Source organism: Athene noctua, chromosome 7 (genome assembly GCF_965140245.1).
Source record: "Athene noctua chromosome 7, bAthNoc1.hap1.1, whole genome shotgun sequence".
NCBI classification, from domain to species: Eukaryota; Metazoa; Chordata; class Aves; order Strigiformes; family Strigidae; genus Athene; species Athene noctua.
In genome coordinates this window covers 29,923,688-29,949,975 of record NC_134043.1, presented here as the reverse complement: position 1 = coordinate 29,949,975, position 26,288 = coordinate 29,923,688, and the positions used below count along the sequence as shown (strand labels likewise).

Here is a 26,288-nt window from a genome sequence, read left to right as displayed (position 1 = left end):
AGATTTTTACCTCACTTGGGGATTGGAGGATTTAAAAGCACTGGAGAAAAATACGAAATCCTTTGAGCCTGCCTGAGAATCTGGTTGTCCACAGTTATTTGGAGCTGTATGCTGGTCATGCCGGAAGATTGTTTTGGCAAATATGTATTGCTACTTCTAGCAAATTTGTCAGACCTGTGGTATTCCTCAGTGCCACCTGGAACTGTTGCATTTTACACAGCTGAACTTTTCACTTGACAATAGGGAGACTGATTTGGGGATTATGTTTTTACAGTTTAAATTCCATCATAGTCCTCGTGGCTTAGTGGAGAAAGCTTAGATGCTTTGAATCAAATAGTGTAAGTAAAGGAATAATTGAGCTTTTTGGAACCAGGAAACAAGAAATACTAGACACCAAATGATAGCTAAAAGTTTAAGTTCTGACTACAGTGCAGCATCTTCTGAGGTTAAATAAAGACTCACATTCTTGGATATTTCAGTGTTTCTTGTCTTTAAATGGTTTGAATTATGAAAGATGAACATAATGTTGGAACATCATAATTCTAATGCAGTCATTTTTTCAACATCTACACTGAAACATCAGCTTTATTTGATTGTCAGATACTTTAACATACCAAACCTTTGAAATGTCTTACCATTTAGATGGAAAAACTAAAATAACTTAGATTGCTTTATGCCTGTTATAGTGGAGAATGCACTTATATATAGTATCTGCAATCAACTTATGCAAGAGTCTTTACATTAAAATAGCTTCAGTTATTTTTAAAAGCAGAAAAAAATTCTTTATCAGTATTTTCCCTAATTGTCTTTTGCTAAACATACCTCATGCTATGGTATGTGTTGGTTTGATAATCACCCCTGAATTAAAACATACCAAATTATTAAGCTTGTAGTCAAATGTAATAGTTTCAGGCAGGAAAAGTATTGTTTCTTTGTGCTTTATGGATTGCAGTTACTCTGGACCGTATTAGTTGGGTCTGCACTGTAGTTGTGGATATTCACTCCACTGCACATGTAGATAGAAGACACTAAGAGACCTAGAAAGGATATGCTTGCTCACTGCATAACACTAGTTGACTACTTTTTGACAGTGTAAAGCACGTGACTGACTGTTTTTCTTTTTCCCCATATCGATGTGATCTCTGCCTGAGGTATTCTTTTTCCTTCTTGACTGCTTAAGTTTTTAGACCAGTTCAATTACTTAAAAATTTCAGTGTTTTTCTGCTATGTGGTGAGGGGGTCAGTGTTGATGGGTGTATCTTTTTTGTCAGGTGTTGTTAGTTAAGGTTTGGTTGCTTTATGATGCAATATTAAAGGGTGCTGAATGGAGAAGTGTTTGAAGACTGATTAATTCTATCATCTAGTAGAGCTCAGTGTTGCAATTTCTCCAGTTATAAAAGCTGATTAAGTTGATTGCTTGTTTCTGTTCCCCAGCGCTCTTCCCAGTCTCCTCAACTGTGTCAATGTGAATACAAAAAGCTCTTTAGAAAGACTTTCTACACCAATTGCTCCACTCATCTGGTCTATAGCATGGCCTCCAGAATGGTTGCACTGGTGGTGCTGGGTTGAGCAGGGAGGTGGGCAGCAGGAGGTGAGCAAGAGAATAACCCCTCTAATGTGTGTCTGCCAGCAGAGCATTTCTGGAGTGGTTTTACAGCTTTTTAATTCAGACTTACCTTGAGTAATACTTTCTGTTGGCAAAAGGAAGGCAGAAGTTTTTTTGGAACTGACATTTTATGCTGATAAATTTGTTCATCTGAGATCTTTACGGAAAGCAGGTTTTCTCCAGGACTGATCTCCCATTACAGTAATTTTTAGTCACTTAAGCTGTAAATCACATTAACTGAATCTCAGAAAGTTTTAAGCTTGCTAGAGCCAGGCAGTTCCCAGTTTAGGTGATGTTTTTGCAAGGTATTTTTAGGATGCAGTGTATTTAAAAAGAAAAAATTCCTCAAAGCTTTTCTTCATTCAGGAATTACAAAATGAGAAGATATTTGTGAAAATGAAAGCTGAGCAGCTGACTGGTCACATCAGTGGCTGTTTTGGTTACTATAGCTTCAAAAATAGTGATTTTGCAGTCTTCCCATAGGAACTCAAGATATGAGGATTTGAAATCATGTTCTGGGAGGTTTCCTTAGATACAAACACAAGATGTTAAGGTGCAGTTATCAGTTCCATCCCCTTTATGACTGAGGACACGCTTGGCTTCTCTCAGACCCTACTACATCTGAAGACGAAGCAAATGGAAAGTGTTTTACTGTCCTTCCCTGCTCCTGGTGAAGTTCCCTGCCGGACAAACTCCTGCTCATGACACTGCACTCCTCCTGTCAGCCCTGCTGCTTCTGCCCCAAGGCATGCCCACTCACCAAGTTCAGTACTTTGAAATGCTGCAGAAATTGAACAGTTGCTTTACCCCTCTCTTTACTCTTGCAAATTAATTCTCAAGCATCACAAGGGAAGCTTCTGAATGTTTATTCAATCTGAATAGTACTAGATGAGCTTTCTGGCACTCCTGTATGAGACAGCAAAGTCCTGGCAATTTTAGAATAGTCACTTTAAGTAAACAGGTTTTCCTGCCCATCAGGTGTCTTGAAACCCTGGTAGAACAGGTGGCTTTTGTCATCTGTGTGGCAGCTCATCAGAGGCAGCTTCTTGAAGCACTGAGTGGGTGAGAAACTCTGCTGGTTGTGCCATTTGAAAAATTCCTAGTAGCCCAGCTCCTCTGTGGCAGCAGGACCTGTGGATGACAGGTCTTTAAATGGAAGCTACATGCTGATGCTTGTTCATCTACTAAACTAGTTCATGATGTGTTTTGTGCATTTCTACTCATTCTGATATTCATTCTGCTGTGTGTGTGATGCTCTGAGAGCAGATCACCATTCTCAACTCTCTGGCAGTTATATCTAGGTCATCCCCATGGAGAGCAGGAGATGCAGTTTCTCTAGACACCCTGTGCTGGGAAAAGGCTTTGATTAGGGACCTAATGATCATTCACAATCTCTAGGAAGAAAGAAGATGCTGCTCTAAAAATGAATTATATCAGCAAATGAGAAATATTAGGCAAAGGTACACCTATCTATCTACATTCTTTTCTGCCAGACCTCTGTGAGGGCTATGTCTCCTCTCAAGTCCTGGCTGCAGATGTCCCAATCTGGAGATGTGCAGAGAGAGGTCTGCAGCTTTGGGAAGCTGGAAGGATGTTAATGAGGCTTAGCTGGTGTGCTCGGGCACTTTGAGCTCTATCAGTGGACTTTTTAATGCTTTTTTTTTGGTGTGTGTGTTAACATTCCTTGCTCTTAAGTTCACGGCGAACTGTATGAAGAGGTAAAGGGAGGTACTGTAGCAGAAAGCAAGCAAGTTAAAAAGTCTGTTTACCCAAAACATGAAAATCCTGGCTCTTACCTGTTCAGCATTTTGGCTTTTACTTTTTTAATATGAAAAAAAATCACAGCCATGAGATATTATTTTTAATGTTCTTGAAATTAGTTTTGAGCTGCACTAGTAGTAATAGCATATTTTTTTCTTTCCTTTTAAAGGCAGAGAAATGAGATTAGAAGCACAGTTAAGATGGAATGGTCTCGTTAGTATGGTTGTACATTGAACAAGGAATAATGCTAATTGTGGTATATTTCCTTGGATTAAAAACTCAGCGCATTCAATATATAACTATATGGGTAGCCTGTATGGTTCAGTCATCTACTGTAATTTAAAAATGAATTAATACATGTCATCCTGAAAATTGGTAAAACCTAATAGTTTAAGAGTATTTCACTTTAACCCTGTCATTTCAGAATTAGAAACTGCTGGTGGTGATGAATTTTCATGTTATGCTGTATGAGTTTTCAGTTTTAGATTACTTAAGAGGAAGATGTGATTGTGAAATGATGCTTCAGGGAGTTTTCTAGGCTTTCTCATTCAGACTATTAATTTTGCTTTCACAAATGTGAGCAAGACTTCAGCTCATTTCTTAATTACGCTCTCATCTCAAATATTTATACTTCTCATAACTGCTGATGTTTTGACCTGAAAGGAATGCCTAACCAACTGAATACACCTCAATGATTTCAACTTGTAAATAGGTCAACAGCTTCACTGGACTTAATATCCAGTGTTATGCAGGTTATATAAAACTTCTATACAGTATGTCTGTATATAGGAAAGTTGGTATCTTAATTATCTGTATTAATATTTGTATGTATTTATATTGAAATTCAAAAACATGTATTATAGTTTATAAGGAACTTTTTCCTCCTGTAAGCAATCTCTCTTGCCCGGAGTAGTCATCTTCATGATTTCCATCTGGGGATGTGTGGGATTGAGTTTGTATGTAAAGCCTTAAAACATTCTATTGGAATCTAGCTCACCTGCTGAAAGAGGACTGCAGGACCCTGCTACTAGGCTGTCCTGCACCCACAGGGAGGCTCAAGATGCATATGTTCATGTTATGGTTGTTGGTGAGCTGTCCTGAGCAGACAGGCCACAGCCATCTCACTTCCCTATTCCTGCTTTTAAGAAGCTGAAATCCTCTCACAGAAAAGAGGATGATAATCCTCTTTATTTCTAATTAGATAACCCACCAAAAATACCCTTTTTTGGATGGAAATGTGCAGATTTGGTGAGAGGTCATTCTGTAAGACTGTCTCATCACCAAAGGTGAACAGATTCTAAACTGGAGCACATATGTCTGTGTGCTCAGGGAAAATAAAAGGTTCAGTGTCGAGACTGTCACAAGGATTTCTGTCACAATTATTTTGCTTGATGAAAATAATTCAGTTTTGTTGACAAAAATCGAACTCGGATCAGGAAATCTGTAATGACACTCTGTAGAATGTCATTCGAGGAAGGCATATCAATTTTGTGCTTTAATATCCCAGTAGCAGATAATACTGCAAGAGGTCTGTAATACCTATGGTGCAATTACTTCCAAAGTTCTTAATGCTTTCTGAGAAGATTTCTGACAAAGGTTGTTTAACTAGAAGTTGCACTGTATAATATATGTGTCTTTTTTCCAGTTTATTGAGAGAACATTCAATTGATGGCACTGGCTGGGCTCCAACTAGAACATTAAAGGTACCATTTCCTTTTACATACATACATCAAACTAGATATATCTTTTAAAATACTTCTGTGGAAGTTTTTTTTTGCAGTTTGCTCTAGAAACAGCTAAATTTTTTGTCTTTCAACAAGTGTCAGTGGCAATACTGAAACTACAAGTACAGTGCTATCTGATTATAGGAATGTTTGCTAGTTTTAGCTTAGCTGTACAAATACTGCTTTGATCGATAAAAGGTTTTGTAGAATGGTATGGCTGCACATGACCCCGAGAAACCATGCTCAGTAAGGGTGGTCTGCTTTTTTTTTTTTTTGTTTTACCCAGGCAACAAATACAAGAACACGACATGAGCAGAACTAACACTAATCCAGAACCCTCGTAACTTCCATTGTAATGATATTACTGACAAACCAATAGTCCATCTTCCCTGCCCTGCCAAGTTCCTCTGAGTAAGAGGAATATGGAAAAGTGAAAGGCAAGTTGCATCTGGGAGAAACGCCATGTAGTACAGAATCAGTGTAGTTACTGCACTGTCTTGGACTCTGTTTCATCCCCGGTGTTTAAAGGGAGAGCCACGCATCTGCAGTTAGCTACTGCATAAAGCAGGGCACTGCATAAAGTAGAGAACTAACTGCCTCTGCCCTTTAACCTTGCCTCAAATGTAATTTTACCTCATTTGCTAAAATATAATTGAAATCTGGCCCCATCAATTGTTGGCAGTTGTACCAGAAGTTGGTCCCACCACATCTGGGTAGTGTTAATAAATTGAGAGTCATGGTTCTTGTATGATACTCTTGGGGAGATTGTCACAAAGGACATGTGTGTCAGCACCATGACTGCTCTTGTCTTGCTACAGGAAGCGGTTCATTGTCCATTTACTGTTATGTGACCTTGCTGCCAGAAGAGTCTTGCAGAGCACTGAGCAATAATCTCACTTTCGCTTTTACCAGGAACCCTGCCCAAACTGACTCTTCAAGAATGTTAGTTACATTAGGTAAATAAAGGGAACGCATGTAATGTTCTTGTTTCTTTTCAAAAGGAAAATTGAAAATGAGTTTTATGTAACACTTGATTTCCTTTTTGGCATTGTGTATGCGATCTGTGACTTTCCTCAATCTGTAAAATCGCTTCATGAGTATCTGACTTCCTGGGAAGAGAAGCAAAATCAGTGTGTGTGTGTTTTGTGGGTTTTCTTGAACACCCTTTCCCTATTTTTTTTTTTTTATTAGCTGTATGATTTCGGTTTACCTCTTGTGTTTCTGTTTTCATAATGTTTTAAATCGAGATGCTGACTGGGTAATTAAGTTAACTGGTTCAGTTCCTGTCCCTGTATTTCATTCCCAGCTAAAGTTTTTGGACTACAAGTGTTAAGCTTCAACCATTAGAAAACTAGTACACCAATACTGCAACTGGATAAGAATGTACATATATTTTTATCTGCTCTCCTAGCTTTGTTCCTGGTATCTTTCTTAAATAGATTAAAATACTGTCTCATGTTAAGGCTTTGAGTGGGAATAACTGCTGACATCTAGTGTAGTTAATTTCCTGTCCTCAGGGATGATGGAGATGCATATGGATCTTCTTTTCCATTTTATTTTTGCACCAGTTTATTCTTTGCATGTGATTTAATTTCATAGATTAAATGTCCTGGAATCCCAACTACCGTGTGACTCAAGTTACTAAATAATATGAAGCATTTTAGCGTGGTTTTACCTTCAGTAAGTTAGAGGGGGGAAAAAAACCACATCTGTAACCCCAAACAAAAAAACTTTGAGGGTGTTGAAATGAAAGATTCAGCAAGAAAAAAGGAGATAGTAGCCTAACTTTTAAAAGAAAAAAAAGATAATCCAGCATCGCCCTTGGATTTTGTTTTCTCCCCCATGGGCACTGAAGCACCACAATTGCAAGCTCACATTTTATAACTTTAAAAAATCCCACCCCAAATTGAAAAGCTTTAATTCCTTACTTTTTTTTTTTGTCTTCATAGTCTCCATTTTAAGTAAATGTGCAGTTTCAGTAAGTGTTCTCTCACTTGTCATGTTGTTATTTGATATTTTTTGTGATGACATCTCAAATCACAAGTACCACATGTTGGTCCTGTCTTCCAAGTTGTGCTTCTGTAGAAACATGGTAGTTACACTATGCTTCTAGTACTTAAAAAATAGCTTGAAAAAGAAAATAGAGCAAAACTGGCTGTTGGGGATGTTGGGAAGCTACAAGCACTATTTTGCTTGGGATACAAATTGTAATTAGAAGGTAACTAGCATCTGGAGTGAGTCTGTTCTTTGTCAAAGACATTCTTTGTTCATTGCAAGTATGTTCTTTGAAAGGACTAGTAAACATGGGAAAGGTGGGTCTTGGTCAGAGCCAGGGTTCCTGACAGCCGTGCTGGCAAGTGCTCTTTCAGATCTCTGGCTGATTGTCACCTGTGAAGCTTCATGCGTACCTTCCTATGTGTTTTAAAGCTTGCTTAGATTCCAGGCTACACATGCTTCTGAGTTGGAAAAATATGGAATTGTGCTGGTTTATTAGCAGCATGGCCACACAGACATTTTCTGTCAGTGTGCGTTAATAACTGTGGTAGGTACGTGTTAACAATAGACCATAGAAATACGTGAAACGGTGAGTGACTGGTAGCAGATAAGAGCCATGAGATGTGACCCAGGTTACTTTTACGTCTTAACACACCACCTGCACCCACTAATCCAACCTTCCTGAATCGTTTGTTTCCAATGTTTGGACACCATGGTTTGGAGACCCTGCTCATCTCCCAAGGTGGAATACTGTGTGAACTTGCACAGTAGCGCTATGGATAGTATCTGGTCTTGGCAAATGATAGACTTGAAAGTCAGTATTTCCTTTCCTGATCCACTCATCCATAATATGAAGCCAGCCTGGTCTTCTGGAGGACTAGTACCCAAATTTGTCCAATAAGGCACTCTAAAACACTATTACAATATTTGAGAATGGGGGTGTACTGTATTTCTGTGACAAAAAGTGGCAGGCATTACTAATGCAGTCATTCTGAGTGTGTTAGTAAAACCATTCGAATAGATAACACAGAACTTCAAAAGCCACATGCACAAACCAGCTATGCGGTACGCTACTGTATGCGTTCTTGTTATGTGCTTAACCTTTTAGAAGGCTTTAAGTTTTAGAAGTTTTAGATTGTGTCTCATCTTCTGTAGCCTTGTGGTGGCAGCAGAGCTCTTATGTTAAAAATCCGTCAAACTGCTGTGACCTTTATACACTTTGGTATCAAATGGGTAGAAACATGAAGAGGCATGTAATTGATGCCTTTTAACTTTCTGAAATAAAAATTAAAATCTTGTAAATACTCTGTGAAGTTGTATTTTAAGTGTAGAGAATTCTTAAGGAGGGGAAAAAGCTAACTCAATTTTGTTTTCTAGCGTTTTGTTGCACTCAGTGTTGTCTCATCCATGTTTGCATTCTCTTTAAGTTACTAAGTGTTGAGCATTATCTTTTTTCCACTTCTTCCTGCTACTGAATGCATTTCTATGGACTGCTGTGAAAAGCAGCCTGTGTACTAGTGAAGGCACTAAAGAATGTGCTATTTCTGAGCTCCTGTATTAGATACTTTTTTAATCAGGTTATGAAGAAAGTTGGACTTTAACTCTGAAACAGTTCATTGGTAGGTTAATGTTTTAAAGCAATCTATATATACTTTTTAAATCACTGTTGATGCAATTGTAAATTATTTCTTTATCCATAGTAAACACTTCTGAATCCTAAATGCTTAGATAATTTCTGATAGCAGTTTGGTCCACAGACTATGGATTGTGTAAAAACTGATGCAGTGCTTTCTAACTGATCTTTGTGTAATCTTTTACTTCTTTATAGCAAGCTATGAGTTAGCAACAGGAGCTTATTTACCTTTCAGTCTCCATTCTGTTATGTTCTGTACCATTTTATTGCATACTTCTTTCCTTCCTAAAACAGAGTATTCATAAAGCTGAGGACTGCTGACGTTATTTTTGGCCTTTCCTCAGACTGTCTGAACTGGCTTTTCTCCTGGTTTTAGGTTTGATGGTCAAAACTGAAGTTCTCCAGACAGAAAGCAAATAGATGGTTTTAATTCCATTCTGTTCTCGGATTTTTACGTCCATGGAGATACTAGCTTTTAAATACTCAGTATGCAGTAACACTATTGCTGTTGCTCAGATATCCTGCTTCTTCACCCTCCATTCCAATTTCAAACTCAGAAGTCCTCAACATGCATGTCCTTGTACCTTATTTGCCATGAGTATCATCTGTTAAGATAGGCCTCCCCAGTATTCATCAGCTTTCTCTCAAATGCTTGTTTTCACTTTGCAATAAAATTATCTTGAAGAAGTGGATCTGTGTATTGTGATTGCCTAATTGGTTCTAAAAGTCAATCTGTTCCTTCTGCAGTTATCTCTAATAAACTATGACTGGAGATTGGTCGGTGACTGATTTATGAACCATAAAAATAATCAAAGCACACTCGTGCAACTCTGACTCAGAGGGCTGAGCTGGTATTAAAATAATTATAGAAATAAAAATAATAAAACCAGTATTTTAAAATGTATTATGAATGTTCACAAGGAATATTTGGTCCTTTTATTTGTAACACTGTTCTGATGGAGTCTCAGATAATTGGACAGTTTACTGGTAAGGTGTATATGCATTTCAGTTCTTCGTTGAGATACTTGAAAGGGATGGTTTTTGTCATTTTTGTGTTACTGCTATCAGGAACAGGGATGGGAAACATTGAGATAGTCTTAAACTATAGATAGCAGCCAGCTTTTCATACCCACCTGTAGAAAAACAACATTTTTTTTAAAAGTAATTCCTTTTGCATAACTTCAGATACTAGGTTAAGAAATATCTGTCTGTGCTATTAGATTACCTAATCTAAAAGGAATTAGGACTTGTTTACAATAAACTGTTGCTATTTGGAGTTTATTCTTAAGAGGCTTCCTTATTTAATTAGTGTTTAATAATAAATGGGAAAATACGCCCTGTTTATTGCATTGGTTCTGCTGTTGTCTTTAGGCGGTAAAATTACTTTGTTTGAAATGATGCAAATGTCAGACTCTAATCTCTTGGAGACATAAATCAGAGGGTCTTGACTTAATTTTTCCAGTTATCTTTATGTCAATGTTTAAACATAAACTTGTGTAGTGTTAAAAACTTTGGTATAAGCACAATGCTTTCATACAGTGTTTTAATGAAAATAGGTGGTCTGATGTCAAAATTACATGTAATTAGTATAGGGGAGTATTTTAAATGGTCAATAGCTGTCACTGTCTTCAGGATGAAGGGAAAAAAGTAAACCTGTATGTTCTGTGTCATTCTCATTAATTCTTGCTGCTGATATTATTTTTCTCAGCCAGCATTATGGTAACATTGTTCTGCTGTTGATTTATTCAAACCCTATTTTGGAGTGGGTCTTTGTATTGTATATAGAAATGTCAAAGCATGTGTTTGTAAAAGCTGCCTTCTGGGCGGAATGTGTTTGTCCCTTATACTGGTAAAGAGGAAAAAGTTGTCAAAAGAAGAAAGATACAGGCTTCATAGCAGTGGAAAAGAGCACAAATGCTTACAATGCTCTTATAGGAGAAGGAGTAATTACTGCATAGCTTAGCAAGGAGATTCTTGGTCTTGTATGAATTTTACATCCATCTCTTGGGTTATTCTTGGTCATGATCACCAAGATTACAAAACTGAGCACCTCAGAAATTGTATGTGTGATCTCAAGGGGGAGATGGACTTTGTCGAGGCATCTGCTGCCTCCTGGTATAGACCAGTATAGAGCCTCTGAGCACTGCGGAGGAACAGATTGCCCTGTGTGTGGTTACAGTCATTCACTGCCTATGGGTTTCAAATTCTGCTTAATGCAGTATACCTGGGGTTTTTTAGGTGGTGAGCCTTCACCTGTCTTCTCTGATATCATACAGGAATCGAGTCAGGTGGATGTTGTTTCAGGCAATGTGTCTGTGCCTCCCATACTGTTGCCCATTTAAGACTCTGTACACCACCATGTTCTTCCTTGTGATGTTTCCAAGAGGCATGGTGGAATCTGTCACCCAAGGCTGCTCCCCACCCAGAGCAGTGTTTGGCACTGTGGGAGGAAAGCAGAAGGGTGGACTTAATTCTGTGCCCGCCACAGCTATTATCGAAGGCCACCCTGAATGAGCTGACACTCATGTGGCATGTGGGCTTTCTTTTGTCTGAGGAGCACATTATGCAGAATAACTTTCTGGGAGTTCTCTCTTGGCTGGCTTGTAGATTTTATGGGTCACCTTCTGACTGAAACACTGTTCAGGGGAGGGCTGTGCCTGCTTACCTCTTTGTACTGCCTCTGGGGTCACACCTAGCTCATCCTCTTTGTTTACAGAGCTGCCTTCCTCTCTCGCACACAGAGAGCACTTAGAGGTCCAGATCTGTGTGTTTATCTCCTGGAGGCTCCTAGGACCACAGAGCACAATGTGTCTTGCTGCCAGCATCTTTATTCTTTCCTCCACTCAGCAAAGTGAGTAACAAAACATATGCTTGCAAGCAGATAGCTTTAGGGAAAGGCCACCACAGCAGCAGAGAGCTATCCCTGTAGCTTAACAGAAACAAGTCAGTGCAAGTGTTTAGTCTTGAAGACTTATTCTTTATTTCCTGAAAGGGTGTGAGGTGAGCACTGTGGGTCTTGATCAAAGGAATCTGTGAAAGAGAGAAAAATGTCCCTGAAGGTATGGGCACTGATACGCTGCAAAGTGCTTGATGTCAAAAATAATATGTAGTCCATTAGAGCTATACTCTGTTCTTGCCATCTCAAAGTGCTGCTGCTGAAGAGAACAAGACCATTCTCTCTCTCTCAAATATATACATACATTATGTATATAATCTAAGCTATTTCTACTGAAAGCCTGACTCCCTGGCCACACTGAAGACACATACAGAAAGTGATAACGCTTTTGGAGTCAGAAGGGGGAGAAGCGCAAGGGGATTGCTGTTGCTAGCTGGGATGAAGAACAGGCTGCCAGTGTGTCACTACATCCTTGAAGGGATTTTCTGCAGGATAGGAGGAGCGTGTTTAAGGTATCCTCCACATTCTTCTGTGTAATGATCCCGGGGTGTGGATAACTAGTGAGCAAGAAGCTTTATCTGGGCTCCCAAGTAAAGAGCTTTTTCAGATCCTTCATAATGAGGTGGTTCGTGTCAAACCCTCCCCAACACGCAGTTGCCCTGAGGCTGGAGAGCAGGAGCTCCCTCTTTCATCTACTGGGCTCATGTCTTCTGGTTCTCCTCATCCTTCTTGGCAGTTACGAGATCAGCCACTGCCTGATGCTGCCACCGGATCCTGGTGCTCAAGAAGCTTTGGACCCTCTTGCAACACATGTTCACAATGTCCCTTCTTCAGGGCCTAAGCTGCACGCTGCCTTGTATTTTCTGGGCTAGTGCAGGGGATATCAGCATTGCAAAAGACAGCTCTAGGGAGCTGTCTTCTTGAAACACAAGGGGATAAATATAGAAGAAACCTTAACTTAGGGAGTGGCAGCAGAGGCAGGTACAGAAGAGAGCTTTTGAACCAGTAAATAAGAAAAGACAAGAGTCACAAGCATTTGAGGACTGCTTGTCAGCATGATGACATTGGACCATTTGTCTCTTTCCATAATGTAAGTACTAATTCACGATGTTGTAGGCTCCCTACATGGAGCCCATGTGGCATACATCTGGCCTGGCTTCAGCCGGAAGTTCATTTTGCACACACCACAACTTCTCTGATGCTATGGACAGTGGGGACAGCGGAGATCCAGCTTTCAAGATGTCACTGGTGCTCTGAACCAACCATTGACCGGCTCATTGGTGTCCTGCTTGCTGTGCAAGTCCCTGCCCCGAGGCAGTTTTTATGAGGGCTGGGCCATCCACTGAGGCTCCGAGTGACACAGGGGACTGGCGAGGGCCTGTGCATGTTCAGCAAAGACCAAGCAAGGGAGACTTAGTTGTTACAGTCAAAGGGGTTTCTGAATGTCATTGCTGGTCCAATTTAGATAGGTATTTGTAGCTGTTGAAAAGGCACAGCTTTGTGACAAGGTGCCTTTCAATGGTTCAAGTCTCCCTTTGTAAAGGAAGTCATCTGAAGAGAATTGGAGTGCAAAAGATTTATACTTCTTCAATACCTTTGCTCTCAAAAGTGCTTAAAATGTCCATTGTTACTGCTTTCATTTCTTGACATTTCTTCTCCACCTCTAAAAGTTGAATAAGCAGTAGACAAAAAACCTCAGACCCAGTATTTGGTAAAGAGAAGATATAAGCCACTGAATACAATCTTCTGTATAGGTCTGACATTATTTTTCTTAAAATAAGATTCAGGAAGCTTTTCTTCAGGGGTACTTGGTGTTGTATTTTGATTTTTATAAATCGGCTTTCTCAGTTTTGTAAGGAGTAACTTTTTTTTTTCCCCTCTGTACATGCCCAGACCAGTGAAAATACACAAATCAATGCCTTGTACAAATCTTTCCTTCGTGAGAATTGCAAAAATTTTCCTTTTCTTTCTAATGGCTTCTGGCAAAGATCAATCTTTTGCTTTAAATACAGTAGCTGTTATTACTAGCACGTTTTTAGAGTGATTTAGTAAAACAGGGTAGTATGTTAGTAAGTCTAATTAAACCATGCCTGTTTTTCCCAAATTGTTGATTTCTGAATATTCAGTTTGTGTCAACTAATCAGTTGAGTAGACTGGTCTCTAGAGGGCGATCGCTTTAGTGTTCATAGTCACTAGTGTAGTTCATTAAGAAGCTGTAATAGAATTCCCCTGGGAACAATTTATAAGAGATTATCTGCTTGCTCTGAAGTAACCTTGGGGACAAATGTCAAGGAGTCAGTAGCAAAAGTAAGGGATATTAGATGAGTGCTCCTGCATATTTGGCAGTTCACAACTGTCTTGGTCTGGGAGAGGAACAGACTATAATTGTTCCTGTTTTCTTCCCTCTAGTATATTTGAGCACAGAAGAAATCGTTTTCCAGCCTTCCTCCTTTTTTTGTGTTTGCTAACTGGAGCAGTTCATGCCATTTAAGTTACCCAAAGCCCTCTAAGTAAGCTACTGTTGTGTTTGGGTGGGAAGCACATGCTGGGATTGCGGGCACATGAGAATTGAGACAGCCTTTGTGGTCGATTAAAAAAAAAAAAAGCTGATGTTCTCTTCATCATCTTATTCCAGGTGGAAACAGTGTTTTATCTGCTAAAGGAATTCTGCAAGATACTGTAACACTATTATGTACAAGGTTATAGAGAGGAGCAGCAGTACAGGGAGGAGAAATGTAAAAGAGAACATTTTATTTGGGAGAAGAGTGCTTAGGAGGCATTCTTTTTGTAAGCTAAAAAGTGCCTACCATCTCTGGCATGAATACATACTTTTTTTTTTTTTTAAACCCTTTGGACCAGTGATAAGTTTTGTGCTGTCAATTACATTGTAGTGGTTGTAAGTAGGTCCATGGGGAGAACTCAGCGGAGCTTGTGGAGGTGTGTTAAGGAGGCTGAAGGAGTAGTCCAGCAGAGCCTGGGGAAGGTGGGACTGGGTGTGATGAAGGCTGCTTGGTTTTCTAGGCTGCAATAAAGAGGGAAAGAAGCTGGGCTTGTTTGTGAGGCATGACAGAAAAAGGTGAAGTGGAAAAACATCTTGAGCTGGTGCATAGGCAGACAGGACAGCAGAGAGCTGTTCCAGGAGGCAGCCATGCAGTGGCCTGGCTTTCAGCATGCTCAGTTTTCAGGTATAATTTCAAGCCCTTTTTCAAACTCTGATGTACAAGCTTGACACTTGCTTTATTGCAGTTACTGCTTCAGTTTGAAGAGAAAAAAAAATTACTCCAGACATCTGCTTGTTTAAATGAATGCTGCTTCTTTCAATGAGCTGAATGGGTTAAATTGTATATAAAAACCAGTTTAGCAATGAGCTTTAATCAGGCTATTAGAAATGCTTCTTGGATCTCTAAAGAAGTTTCTCTGATTGGAAGTTCATTAGCTGCTTTGTCTGGCCTGTTTGTGTAAATTAATATATTAAATATACTTTGACTCTCAAAGGAAAATTTAAGTTACAATTTACGTGTTTACTCTCTCTTCAAAAGAAGTGTTATGTGGTTGTATTTCCAAACATCGGCAAGTGTAGCTAAACACTTGTCTGTGATGTGGTTTCAATGGCATAGCTTTTTGTGAAGTGGTTGTGAGAAATGCCACTTGGGAAGATTTGGTGACTAAGTGAATTAAGACCTCCTACTAACGCAATGCTTTGAGACTCTCTAGCCTCAGGAGAGGCTATTTCGAAAGCTTATATTTAGGATTTTGATTAATTGCTCTTGAACTTTAATCATTTTTGCAGTGGTAGGTTTGGTTTGGTTTTTTTTTTCCCTATTTGGCATGCTGTAAATAAATCTGTGGGCTGTGGGCAGGGATTTAATGTAACTTTTCACTCATGCCACACAAAAATACTCAAAAATGAAAAGGGTCCATTATAAAGTGTTATATATAAGTCTGTGGTTCTTTTGATTTGCTTGTGTTGCCTTCCTCATGCTTGAGCTCAAAATGGTGACAGTGTCATGGAGCAGAGTGTGTTTCCTTCATTATACCCTCTTCCACTTACCCACTGTAGATTTTACCAGGTATTGCTTGGGAACCCCAGCTCTTTAGTTCAAGTATTATACTTGAATCCTCTGAACTAACATAACAGATGCAAATTAAAACTCCTTGCCTACCTGAGACCTGCAGTTGTCTTGTGTAAAGTGTCTAACCTCATGGGTGACATCTGTGCTGATGCAAAGCCTCTGGGAGGCCAGGGGGACAGACAGATGGCCTGCCCAGGCACAGCTGGAGCAGAAACCAGATAAAGAGGTTTGGGGAGTTCTGCAGACTTTTCTGCAGGGTCCATCCTGAGCAGATTGTGCCCCTTTGTTGCAAAAAGCGCAAGAGGTCTCCGATTCTGTTCAGAGGTTACCCAGCAGTAGTGAGTGTACTTGTACTCCATAGCTTTGATGTTAAGCATGGAGAAGAAAGTAGACAAAAAGCAGCATTGTAAAGGAAACAGCCTTGTCAGGTATTTGCCACATGAACAGGCAGATCCCTGTGTGTGATTCTCCTTTTGCAAGTAGATTCTCTCATTGAAGTGGAGCAGCATAAAGGTGTGCATAATTAACACTTTAAGGCAACATCTGCCCTGCGCCTGTGTGTGAAGATAACCTTTAATAATTCTTGTACATGGGGTTAACTTTCTGTTTTCAGAGTATTTAAGCCAGAAGTTCAGTAAACGTTTGAAGCCAAAGATGATGCTTTACTACATTGAAAGAGAACGGAAGTTTTTGAACTGTTAAATCTGACAGATCTTTGGTGGCTTGCAAATCCTTTTACTTTGTCAGGAAAATGTGAAGCAAGCGTTGAGGCAAGTGCTTATCTTCATGCAGCAAGCAGCTCTGCTGAAGTCAATAATGCAAAGTGATTATTTTTGCAATGCAACAGTGTCAAGTTTCAAATACGAAATACTTGCTTGACTCTTGCTCATCTGTTCCATCCCACTTCCTTTTCTCAATATCCTAGAATTAAATCCAGGCTAGTCTCAAACTCATTACAGAGTGTTGCCCTCTGGTAGTAATTTAACATTATTTTTTATGGAGCCATGCAAGGGTATAAATCACGAATCCAGCAAATCATAAAACTTGAACAGGTGGAAACATCAGAAATTATACTAAGATTTTCACACATACATTATTCAGTAATAATAATCCTTTTATGCATTTTGGTGTCTAGAATGGCTGTGAAAAGCTACAACACTCTGAAAATCACAGCCTTACTGAGGTTTTTGCTGGGGTTTTTTGGATAGAACTCTGTGCAAAACTGGCCTGAATGAGTCAAGTGTCCCAGAATCTTAAAACCAGGGTTCAGCAAATGAGAATTTGGGAGCAATTTAGGTAAAAGCAGGTCTTTACAGAATGGGAAAATAATTGGATATAATTTACTTTTCTGTTTTGAGTTGCAACATTTACCTGTGTAAGGTGCAGCTCGTTGTTGCTGGTATTGAAGCAGGAGTTGTTTTGTCTGGAGAGACAATCTGCAAGTGTCCTGATGGGGAGGCTCTGGGAGACTGAGGGCTTCAGCACTGTTAAATGTAAAGAGAAGGTGAGTTCAGGATCAGTGTGATTGAGTTTCTCTTTTATTTCTTTTAGCCATGCTGGTAAGTGGTTGAACAGCTGTGATCACTTTGCAACCCTGCAAATGCCACTTTGGTGCTCAGGCGGGTTTTGGAAATGGACAGACCCCAGTGTGCTAGTGTGAGCTCCTCATACCTCTTTAGAGTATTTCTTAACACTCAGTATTGCAATACTGCATCACATTCTCTGGAAGCAGTCTGCTGTCACATGGTATAGATGAAAGATAACCCTCAAAAAGTTAATGTATTCCTGCTTCTTCAAGTGGAAGAAAACAAATTACTGTGCTTTAGTAAGGTCCCATTATCAAAGGTTGTGGGAAACACATAGTGGGTTAAAATCGGACACAAGAAATTCTTAACACTCCTAAGATATATGCTCTACCTCCCTGAAGAACAATGCAGCCTTTGAGGGCAGCAGGGGAAGGGACTCCTGACCTTCAGGGGTCAGAGCATCCACTGGAGCGGAGTCGCTGGCTGGAGGCAGAGGCACAGTCAGCTGTCCCTGGTTACACACCCTGCCTCAGTCAGTCCTCGGGCTGCATCCACACCAGGGGCAGTGCACCCAGGGGCTCCTCAGCGGAGCAGACCCCAAGAGCGGTGACGCCGTGGCAGCCTGCGCTGTGCTGCGCACCATCTCATGCCTCAGTACAGGAGCGTGAAATGGAAGCTGAGACATTCATGCCTGTTCCTACTCTCCAGGCTCTCCACACCACTGAAATCCTCCTTTAATCTGTGACTTCAGCTTATTTTTTCTCTAGCACCACTGCACTGTACAATTACTTTATCCCCAGCATTGCTTAATACAGGTTTCCTTAATACCATGTTTTGCTAACCTCTGCTCTGCCCAGTTTTTGTGACAGTAGTTCTAGTCAAACAAGCACAGAACTTAAAGCTTAAAATAATGACTTTCATCTGTTATTTGTAGTAGTTCATTTTCCCATGCTTCCCAAAGAACCGACAGGATGGTTATTTGGGAGGAGTGGGGGGTGGCTGCTCAGCACTGTAGTCTTAAAATGTATGGGTAACTGTAATTCTTGGGTGTCTCAGGTGTATCCTTTTTTGCAGTTTATGTGTTTGTGCTGCCATTGAAGATGATGAATACATTTGAAAGGGTTGCTGTCTTTGCCACACCTGATGGTTTCAGAAGCTCCATTAGGAGAAGATGCTGAAACTGAAAATGCTATCTGACAATATCAGCTTTGCTGGGCAGATTCACGTTATTAAAAGCAGATAAACTGAGTAGGGTTGTTTGTGCAAGATCAAAGGAAAATTGGATCGTGAGAGGCTGCTGTCTGGATAATGCTGACATCGTGTCTTTTTCATTAGGGCATAATTGGATAGCATTCTTAAGGGATATGGATTTCTGTGGTCCACCACTCTCAGTGGAGGGCCCAGAACAGGAAACAGGCTGAAATATGCTTGTTTATTAAAGTTTTTTGCCATGGAGAGGAACTTCTTACTTTGAGGCTTTATCTTTATTGTAAAATGTACCTTTTAGTCATGAAACGATTAATGTGCAGTGCTTGTCCCACTAGTAGAAATCAGGCAGTGTGGTTTTCATGGGTAGGCAGTCAAGTGCTCGCAGGCTGTAAGGGCAAAGACGTGCAATGCTGATCTTACTTAATTGTCTGGTAGGTGTGAGCTCCGGTGCTGACTTCAGTGGGATTTTGCAGGGGGGAGTTTAGTTATTCTTCTACTGAAGAAAATGATATTTGCTCTGGGTAGAAAAACTTAGCCTCAGAGTTGGTGGTAGGTGAACCTTTTAGGTCTCTTTCTGTAATAGTTGGATCTTAATCTTTGAAGGCTATAAATGGAGCATATGGGCTCTGAGGTCAGTGCTAGTAGAACCCGTTTGGAGATGCCCACCCCAAAATAAGCTGTGTTTGATGACACCATTTGGAGGCATATTTCCCTGAACCTTCCTGTTTGCAGAAATTGCAAACCCTGTCTATTCAGCTGTGATTAAAACAGATGCTTAAAGGCAGTAAAATGATTGCAGACATATCCTCATATAAGAATGGTGTTTCTCCATATTCATACTACACCTGAATCTTTTCTCTGATATTTTGACACAGTTCCAAATATTTGGCTGACACCTTTTTAATTTTAAGAATGGATTGCTGAATTGTTTTATGCCCACCCTTTTAACTAAGCAGTGCAGTCAGTTAGTGGCATATACTAAGTATTATTCCTCTTCCTGAGCAAAGAAGCAACAGGAATAAACTCCTGTACACATAGAAAGATCTGAACTTGTATTTGAATATGCAGCATTTGGTTTTTGATGACTTCTGAATATCAAGGATCCATGAAATGGGAAAGTTTTTTCAATATTTTGATTTAAATTAGCAAAACATCACCTTTAATCTAGATTTGATTTTCAGTAATTTCATGGATTAATAGAAAAATAAAGTATGTGAATGTGTTCGAAACACCTGAAGTGCATGCCTAACTGACTGTGCTTTTCCTTTGCAGGATGTTGTCTGGGGGTTAAACTCTTTATTTACTGTAAGTAAATGAATATTTTGCATATCCACTTTCCTTTTTCCTGCCTGGTTTGGTTTCAGCATCACCTAATGTGAACCCCATCTGTTGCCTCTTAAACTTAAAGTCATTATTTCCTTTGGCTTCAGTGGGTGTTGCACAAGTATGAAATCAGTTTGTGCTTCTGTTTATATTACTGCAAGAAGCATACAGATGGTCTGAAATGCCACCTTTTTGTACATTGTTTTTACTTTTTTGGTAACAGGTTACTTGAGATCTTCCACTGGTTTGCAGAAAATCGGAATTCATATTGCTCTGCAAAGGAATTGTGTTGGTGTTATGTTTTTTAACATAACTGCCCTGCAGTCTCATTCCTGTTTTGAACACATATTCCTGTTCAAGGGCCTCAGTGCCCACCTGTGGAGTTTGCATAAGCCCTGACTTGTTACAGAAATGGTATGATTTTGTTCAGGAATTCCAATTTCCCCCTTTTCCTTAGATTGACAGGAGCAAGAAACCTGTACCTCATAACTACAGGAGCGTCTTGAAAATGGAGGAGAGAGCAGGTAGCTGCAAGAGGCAGGCAGGATGTGACAGTTGGTTTTGCACTAAAAATGGAGAGAGGCTAAGTCTTTACTGTACAAAAGCTGCCTTTTTTAGGGAGTCCAGGATTATGGTCCCCTTCCACAGCCATTACTGGTGGGTAGGAAGGTCAAGAGAAAGCAAGTAAAGACACTAACTTGGTCACCATGTTTGTCATCAACTCTAGAGAACACCCCGGGCACTCCAGGGTGGTACAGAGGAGGCTGTGAAAAGCTTTGGATGAGGAGCATTCCTGTGGGCTCTGCTCTCTCTGAAGAAAACAGGCTGAGGCTAGAAATTCCTTTCGTTGCTACTTGCAGGAGGAGGGCAGAGCAGTGACTGTGCTCCCAGCACTATCACCAGGATCACGGTGCATTTCAAAAACCTCTAGCATAGACCAAGCCAGTGACTGGCTACAATCTCCTAACTTTCCTGGCATCCAAAGGCTTGATTTATTTCGACAACTTTTTTGGTAAATTGATTTAGAAGATTGGAGAGCATTTGGCTTTTCAACAAAGAGTAATTGCATTTCACAGTTAGTCTCCCACTGCATGCTAAGTAAGTGGAAGAAAGCAAAATCCACTGGAGGTACAAAGAAGTGCCTTCAGAGGCAGAACTGCACATAAAAATAATCTGTTGGGCAAACAGCTGCAAAGAGTGATGGTCATGCATCAGAGACCACGGGGATTTGTCATGGCCAGTAAAAGCCATGCTTCCCAGCTTGCCTCTTGGATTTCCATCACACCCAGCTGCTTATAAATAATTAGGCTTTGAAAACCTGGCATTGGATTGCACTGGGCTTGCAGATTCTTTTGGGGGTTTCTTGAAGAAAATGAGTGAAAATAAGGTGGACTGGTCTCCTGGTTTGAATGAAATGGGAGGTTTGTTGCTTGAAAACAAGTCAGAATGACACGAGCCTTTCACACTTGTGAAATGATGACATTTCACTGCTGTCACAGGCTAACCTTAAACTGGGGAAAGTAATCTGGGCTGCAGGGAGAATAGGGGGTTTTGTGACTCAGTGTATTTTTTTATGATAATTCCTTTTTTATCAGCATCTTGCTTTCCTTTGGTTTTAACCTTAGACCCTTTCTTCTTCCAAAGTTAGTATTTATTGAGATTAAACTGACAGACCTGAGATTTATTTTGATTATTTCTGCTCCCTGGCCCCCACATGCCCTTAGCTCCCGGGGTCTTTGCCCTCCCTTTTCTCTCAGCCCTTTTTTTTTCCCATTGCACTAAAACTTTCCTGTCTGTCAGACTCCAGGTTATGTTGTTTCTTTACAGAGAGAATTAAGTTGCTTTGCTATGGAGTTGGTATTAAGGAAGCTCTTCCTGCTTTATCACCAGGCTGTTTGCAGGGTTTTTTTTAAGGATTTATTTTACAGTTGAACAAAAATCAACAGGAATTGTGCCTTCTGAAATTATGAATGTTTCTTCAAAATCTGATTTAAAACTGTCTTAGTTTTCAAATAGAAATGCTTCACTGCCAGAGAGAAGTGTCACAGGGCTGGGTGTGGCGTTCCACCAGGTGGGGTTGAATGCCTTGCTGCTGCTGTTCTTTAATTGACTTGTGATTTAGTTTGCAACCATCAAACTCATTTGCATCTACCTTTGGCAGGGATACCTATCAAGTTAGTGAGAAAATGGCACTACACTTGCTGGTCCTGTTTGCTTTATTTCATTATCTTCTTCATTAGAGCTTTGGATTCCTTGCATGATGCAGTGAGTGGGAACCCTATAATGTTCTCTGTTTCTTTTCCAGGATCTTTTGAATTTTGACGATCCTTTGAATATTGAGGCTGCAGAGCATCATTTGCGTGACAAGGTGAGTCAGCGGTTTATTTAAAGCATGTTGTTCCTAAACAAATATACTTACTGTACTTGGTGATTCCCAGTCAGTCCTTTTAAAGTATTCGAGCTGGTACTTCAGGCAGTCGAGTGACTCATTGTATCAGCAACCAGTTATTCAAACAAAATGTGCTTTATCTGGGAAAGTAAACTCAATGCAGTAGTGTTGTTCAGGTGTTATTCACCATATGCTAGAATTGTTGACCATAATGTAGTCATATCCCCAAAACAGATGATCTTGACCTTCTTATTTTGGAGATTTTCACTGAAGCTGTACATATTCCATGCAGCAAATGATGGTGAATTGGTTTGGTGCAGTTATCTCAATAGCTTTTACCTTAAAAGGCCTGCTGAAAGATCTCATCCTTTTCTGTCTCTTTCAAAATGCAACTTTTTTCTTCACAACTCCTACATGTTGCATGCTTTTATTAAGCCAGGAGAAATCTGGGTGTGTTTAAATGACAGGAGTGCAAATTTAATTTTCTTTATACTGATCCCATTTGTTCTGTGTAGATTATGGATGTGGCACAGCAAAACATGGTATTGATTCATGATCTGGTGAACATCTGTAGGATGTACTTCTCAACTGAGATCGAGCATGGAGGTAGAGGGGAACAATGTACTAACTTCTCTATCGTGTGGATCTCCAAAGCTCTGTCATGTTATGTAGATGAAGTTGTTTTACATTATATAGATGCATATCTCAAGCACGTGGCACGTTCAGCATCTCTTGTTTTAATTAAACTCTTCTGTGGTGGGTTGACACTGGCTGGATGCCAGATGCCCACCAAAGCTGTTCTATCACTCCCGCTCCTCAGCTGGACAGGGGAGACAAAATATAACAAAAGGCTTGTGGCCTGAGATAAGGGCAGGGAGATCACTCAGCAATTGCTGTCATGGGCAAAACAGGCTTGACTTGGGGAAAAAAAATCAATTTCATTTATTACCAATCAAATCAGGATAGGATAATGAGAAATAAAACTGTATCTTAAAAACATCTCCCCTCCCACCCCTCCCTTCTTCCTGGGCTTAACTGTATTCCCAATTTCTCTGCCTCCTCCCCACTAGTGGCACAGGGGATGGGGAATGGGGGTTGCAGTCAGTTCATCACCCATTGTCTCTGATGCTCCTTTCTCCACAGGGGGAGGGCTCCTCACACTCCTCCCCTGCTCCAGCGTGGGGTCCCCCCCATGGGAGACAGTCTTCCCATGGGGCTGCAGTTCTTCACAGACTGCTCCAGCATGGGTCCCTCCAACAGGGTGCAGCCTTTCAGGCACAGACTGCTCCAGCGTGGGCTTCCCATGGGGTCACAACCTCCTTTGGGCATCCCCCTGCTCTGGCGTGGGGTCCTTCACGGGCTGCAGATGGGTCTCTGCTCCTCTGTGGACCTCCATGGGTGCAGGGGAACAGCCTGCCTCACCATGGTCTTCCAGGGAAAGCTCTGCACCTCCTTCCTCTCCTTCTTTACTGATCTTGGTGTCTGCAGAGTTGTTTCTCTCGCATTTTCTCACTCTTCTCTTCTGCTGCAGGTTTTTTCCCCCCTTCTTAAATTATTGCAGAGGTGCTACCACCATCACTGATGTTCTTGGCCTTGGCTGGTTGTGGGTCTGTCTTGGAGGCAGCTGGCATTGGCTCTGTCAGACACAGGGGAAGCTTCTAGAAGCTTCTCAGAGAAGCCACCCCTGTAGCCTCCCTGCTACCAAAACCTTGCCACGCAAACCAAATACATCTTCTGAAACTTTTGTTGAAGTTAACCGTAAAGATTGAAGAAAGTTTCCATGTAAATGTTGTTTTGAAGAGTTAATTGAAAATACAGTCAGGCAGTGCACCTAATTTATCTCATTTTTTCAAGAGGAAACATGAGGATTGCAAGTTCATTTTTCTAGCTGTTTTCTTGTTTAATGAGATCTTGTAGCTATTCTGGTATTTGTCACTCTTCTCAGGGCTGGGACAAGACTGTTAGCCTAAGGTGAGGAAGATGTCATAGACACCTACTCTGGAAGAGCATTTTTTAATGGTTTGGTTATATAATTTTAGCAAAAAGTGCCAGGAAGCCTTCCAAGCCATAAAACACTGCAAGTAGTCACGGAGGAGTAGTCACGGAGGGGATACAGCCTGAGAAACAAAAACCATCGTAGTGAAGGTAGCAGGCTGAATCATTTTCTTTGTTTGCATTGTTAGACTGAATTATTCTCTAATACCTTGCCAGGGAAATTTGTAGCTCTTTGGAAATGGTGAGGCTACACACCTATTGCTGAGTGTGGAATTTGGCACTTGATTGCTTCTAACTGCCAGAGGGGAAGCAGTTTGGCTGATGTCTGGGTAGGCTTTTGTAAGGAGAGATGCTCCCCTGGTACTAGTAGAGTCTTGTCAGATGTGCTGAGGCCGTGATAGGCGAGCCTTACCTGTGCTTTGAGTAAATTGTTAGACTTCAGACCAGCCAGACAGTAATGTCTTCTTCCCAAAGAGTGATGAAATGCTAAGTAATCACTATCCTGCATCTCTCAACCTCATTCAGAAATTGGAAATCTTGGGAATCCACAGAAAGGAAGAATGCTGCCTGCTTTAAAAACACACCTCCCTCAAGAATGGAGAGGTGAGCACTCAAAATATATACTGCTACACTAATAGCATGGAAGGTGGTCGGTGGGGTTTTTTTCAGGTAACAGCAGCTGTGGAAGAATTGAAAGGGAAATTGAGTGGATTTTTTGATAGTGTTCTAAATAGAAATATTTTTTTTACTTAGTAAACTCTTCAGTAGTCTCCTCAAAGGCATCTGTAAAATTTATATTCTTTTATGTATATTTTTTTTGGAACTTATTTGAATTTAATTTAGGTACTTAATTGATAATGACAGCACCAGGTAGTGGCAGATTTTCCGTAGTATGTTTTACAGCAACATCAAGACAAAACTAGTGATGCCTGTCTAGAGAGAATAAATTGCGCAAGGGAGAGAAATGGCTGCTTTTACAATTGGCCTCCAAGGATGCAGTTGCAGTATGAGTTAGTTTTTGTCTCTCTTGGGCATAGATGTCATGTAGTGTATAAGCACTTTGTGGTGAAGTCAAACTGCTGTGGTGTTGTCCTGTCTCTTAAGAAAATACTTGCAGTGCACGATATGATTAATGCGAGAATGCTAATGTATTTTCCCTGAGACTTTTTTATGTGTGTAATACGATTATTCAAACAGTGTATGTGCAATATATATGCCCACGTGCACAATCCATAATCAGATGTGCAAATATATCTGTATGCAAATAGTTTTGTATACAAACGTCCGTGTGTGACATACTATAAGAGAATGCCTTTGGTCATTTGACAGCATGGGAGTATATGGCTTGTAACAGCCAAAACAAATGCACCTCTAGCTGTCTTCTGTGCTTCTCCTGGAGGAGATGACTCGGTATTTCACTGATGTAATTTCAGATTTGAAATCCTGGGATCCCTTTGCTGACATTTCAGGCTAAGTGCGGCTGCCTGAGAGGTTAAGAGCTAATCCGAAGCCTGCCTCTGGTTATTGAAAATGTGAGACTGGAGTTTGTTCAGTTCTGTAGGCTGGTATTAAGTCATCAAAAAGGACTGCTGCCTTGCAGATGCTGGAAGAATTCACATCATAGATATCAAATCCTTATTATTGATTCTTGGAAAACAGTTGTGCTATGAATGTTTGTGTTACAGATCAAGGTAGAAACGACTGTTATTATCTCTTCCTGAATAAGGGACCTCTTCATTTTTGCATTAAATCTACAGCTTATACCTGAGCACCTAGTTGTAGCTTTTCAGTTCTGATATGTAAGAATCATGCAAAATTCAGAGGTAAGTTGTTCAATTAATTGCTTTAAAAAGCTGTGTCTTATCTGAGATCTGAGTTAGTGCAGCTTCAGCTTCCAGCCCTCAGGACTCTCCTTCAGCTTGAGGAAGGAGCTGTCAGTTACTGAACTTCTTCCTTTCCAGCTTCCTTCAGCCAGTGATCATCAAGTCACTTTTACATGAGTTTTTTGCATGTGATTGTTTATGCAGCTTTGGTAATTCTATAGTTCTTCCCCATGCACTTTGCAAGATGTCTGTAACTTTTGGAAGACCGTACAACAGATTTGGGCAGAGTCAACATCTGTTTTCACAAATGCTAGACAAAGATTATCTCAGTATTC

The 26,288-nt window shown here is 40.4% G+C and overlaps 1 protein-coding gene across 3 annotated transcripts in view; it reads left to right on the top strand.

The window, feature by feature from the left end:
- Positions 1–26,288, top strand: part of UBE2F (ubiquitin conjugating enzyme E2 F (putative)) — an 88,465-nt gene that overhangs the window by 33,282 nt on the left and 28,895 nt on the right. Inside the window, exons 7-10 of one of the 3 annotated variants that reach the window (XM_074911358.1) lie at positions 5,013–5,070; positions 19,696–19,728; positions 22,052–22,114; positions 24,656–24,733. In XM_074911358.1, coding sequence (XP_074767459.1) covers positions 5,013–5,070; positions 19,696–19,728; positions 22,052–22,114; positions 24,656–24,706 — 205 coding nt within the window. In that variant the 3' untranslated portion in view covers positions 24,707–24,733. The remainder of the gene's footprint in view (positions 1–5,012; positions 5,071–19,695; positions 19,729–22,051; positions 22,115–24,655; positions 24,734–26,288) is intronic. The other 2 variants (XM_074911357.1, XM_074911359.1) reach the window with 2 other exon arrangements.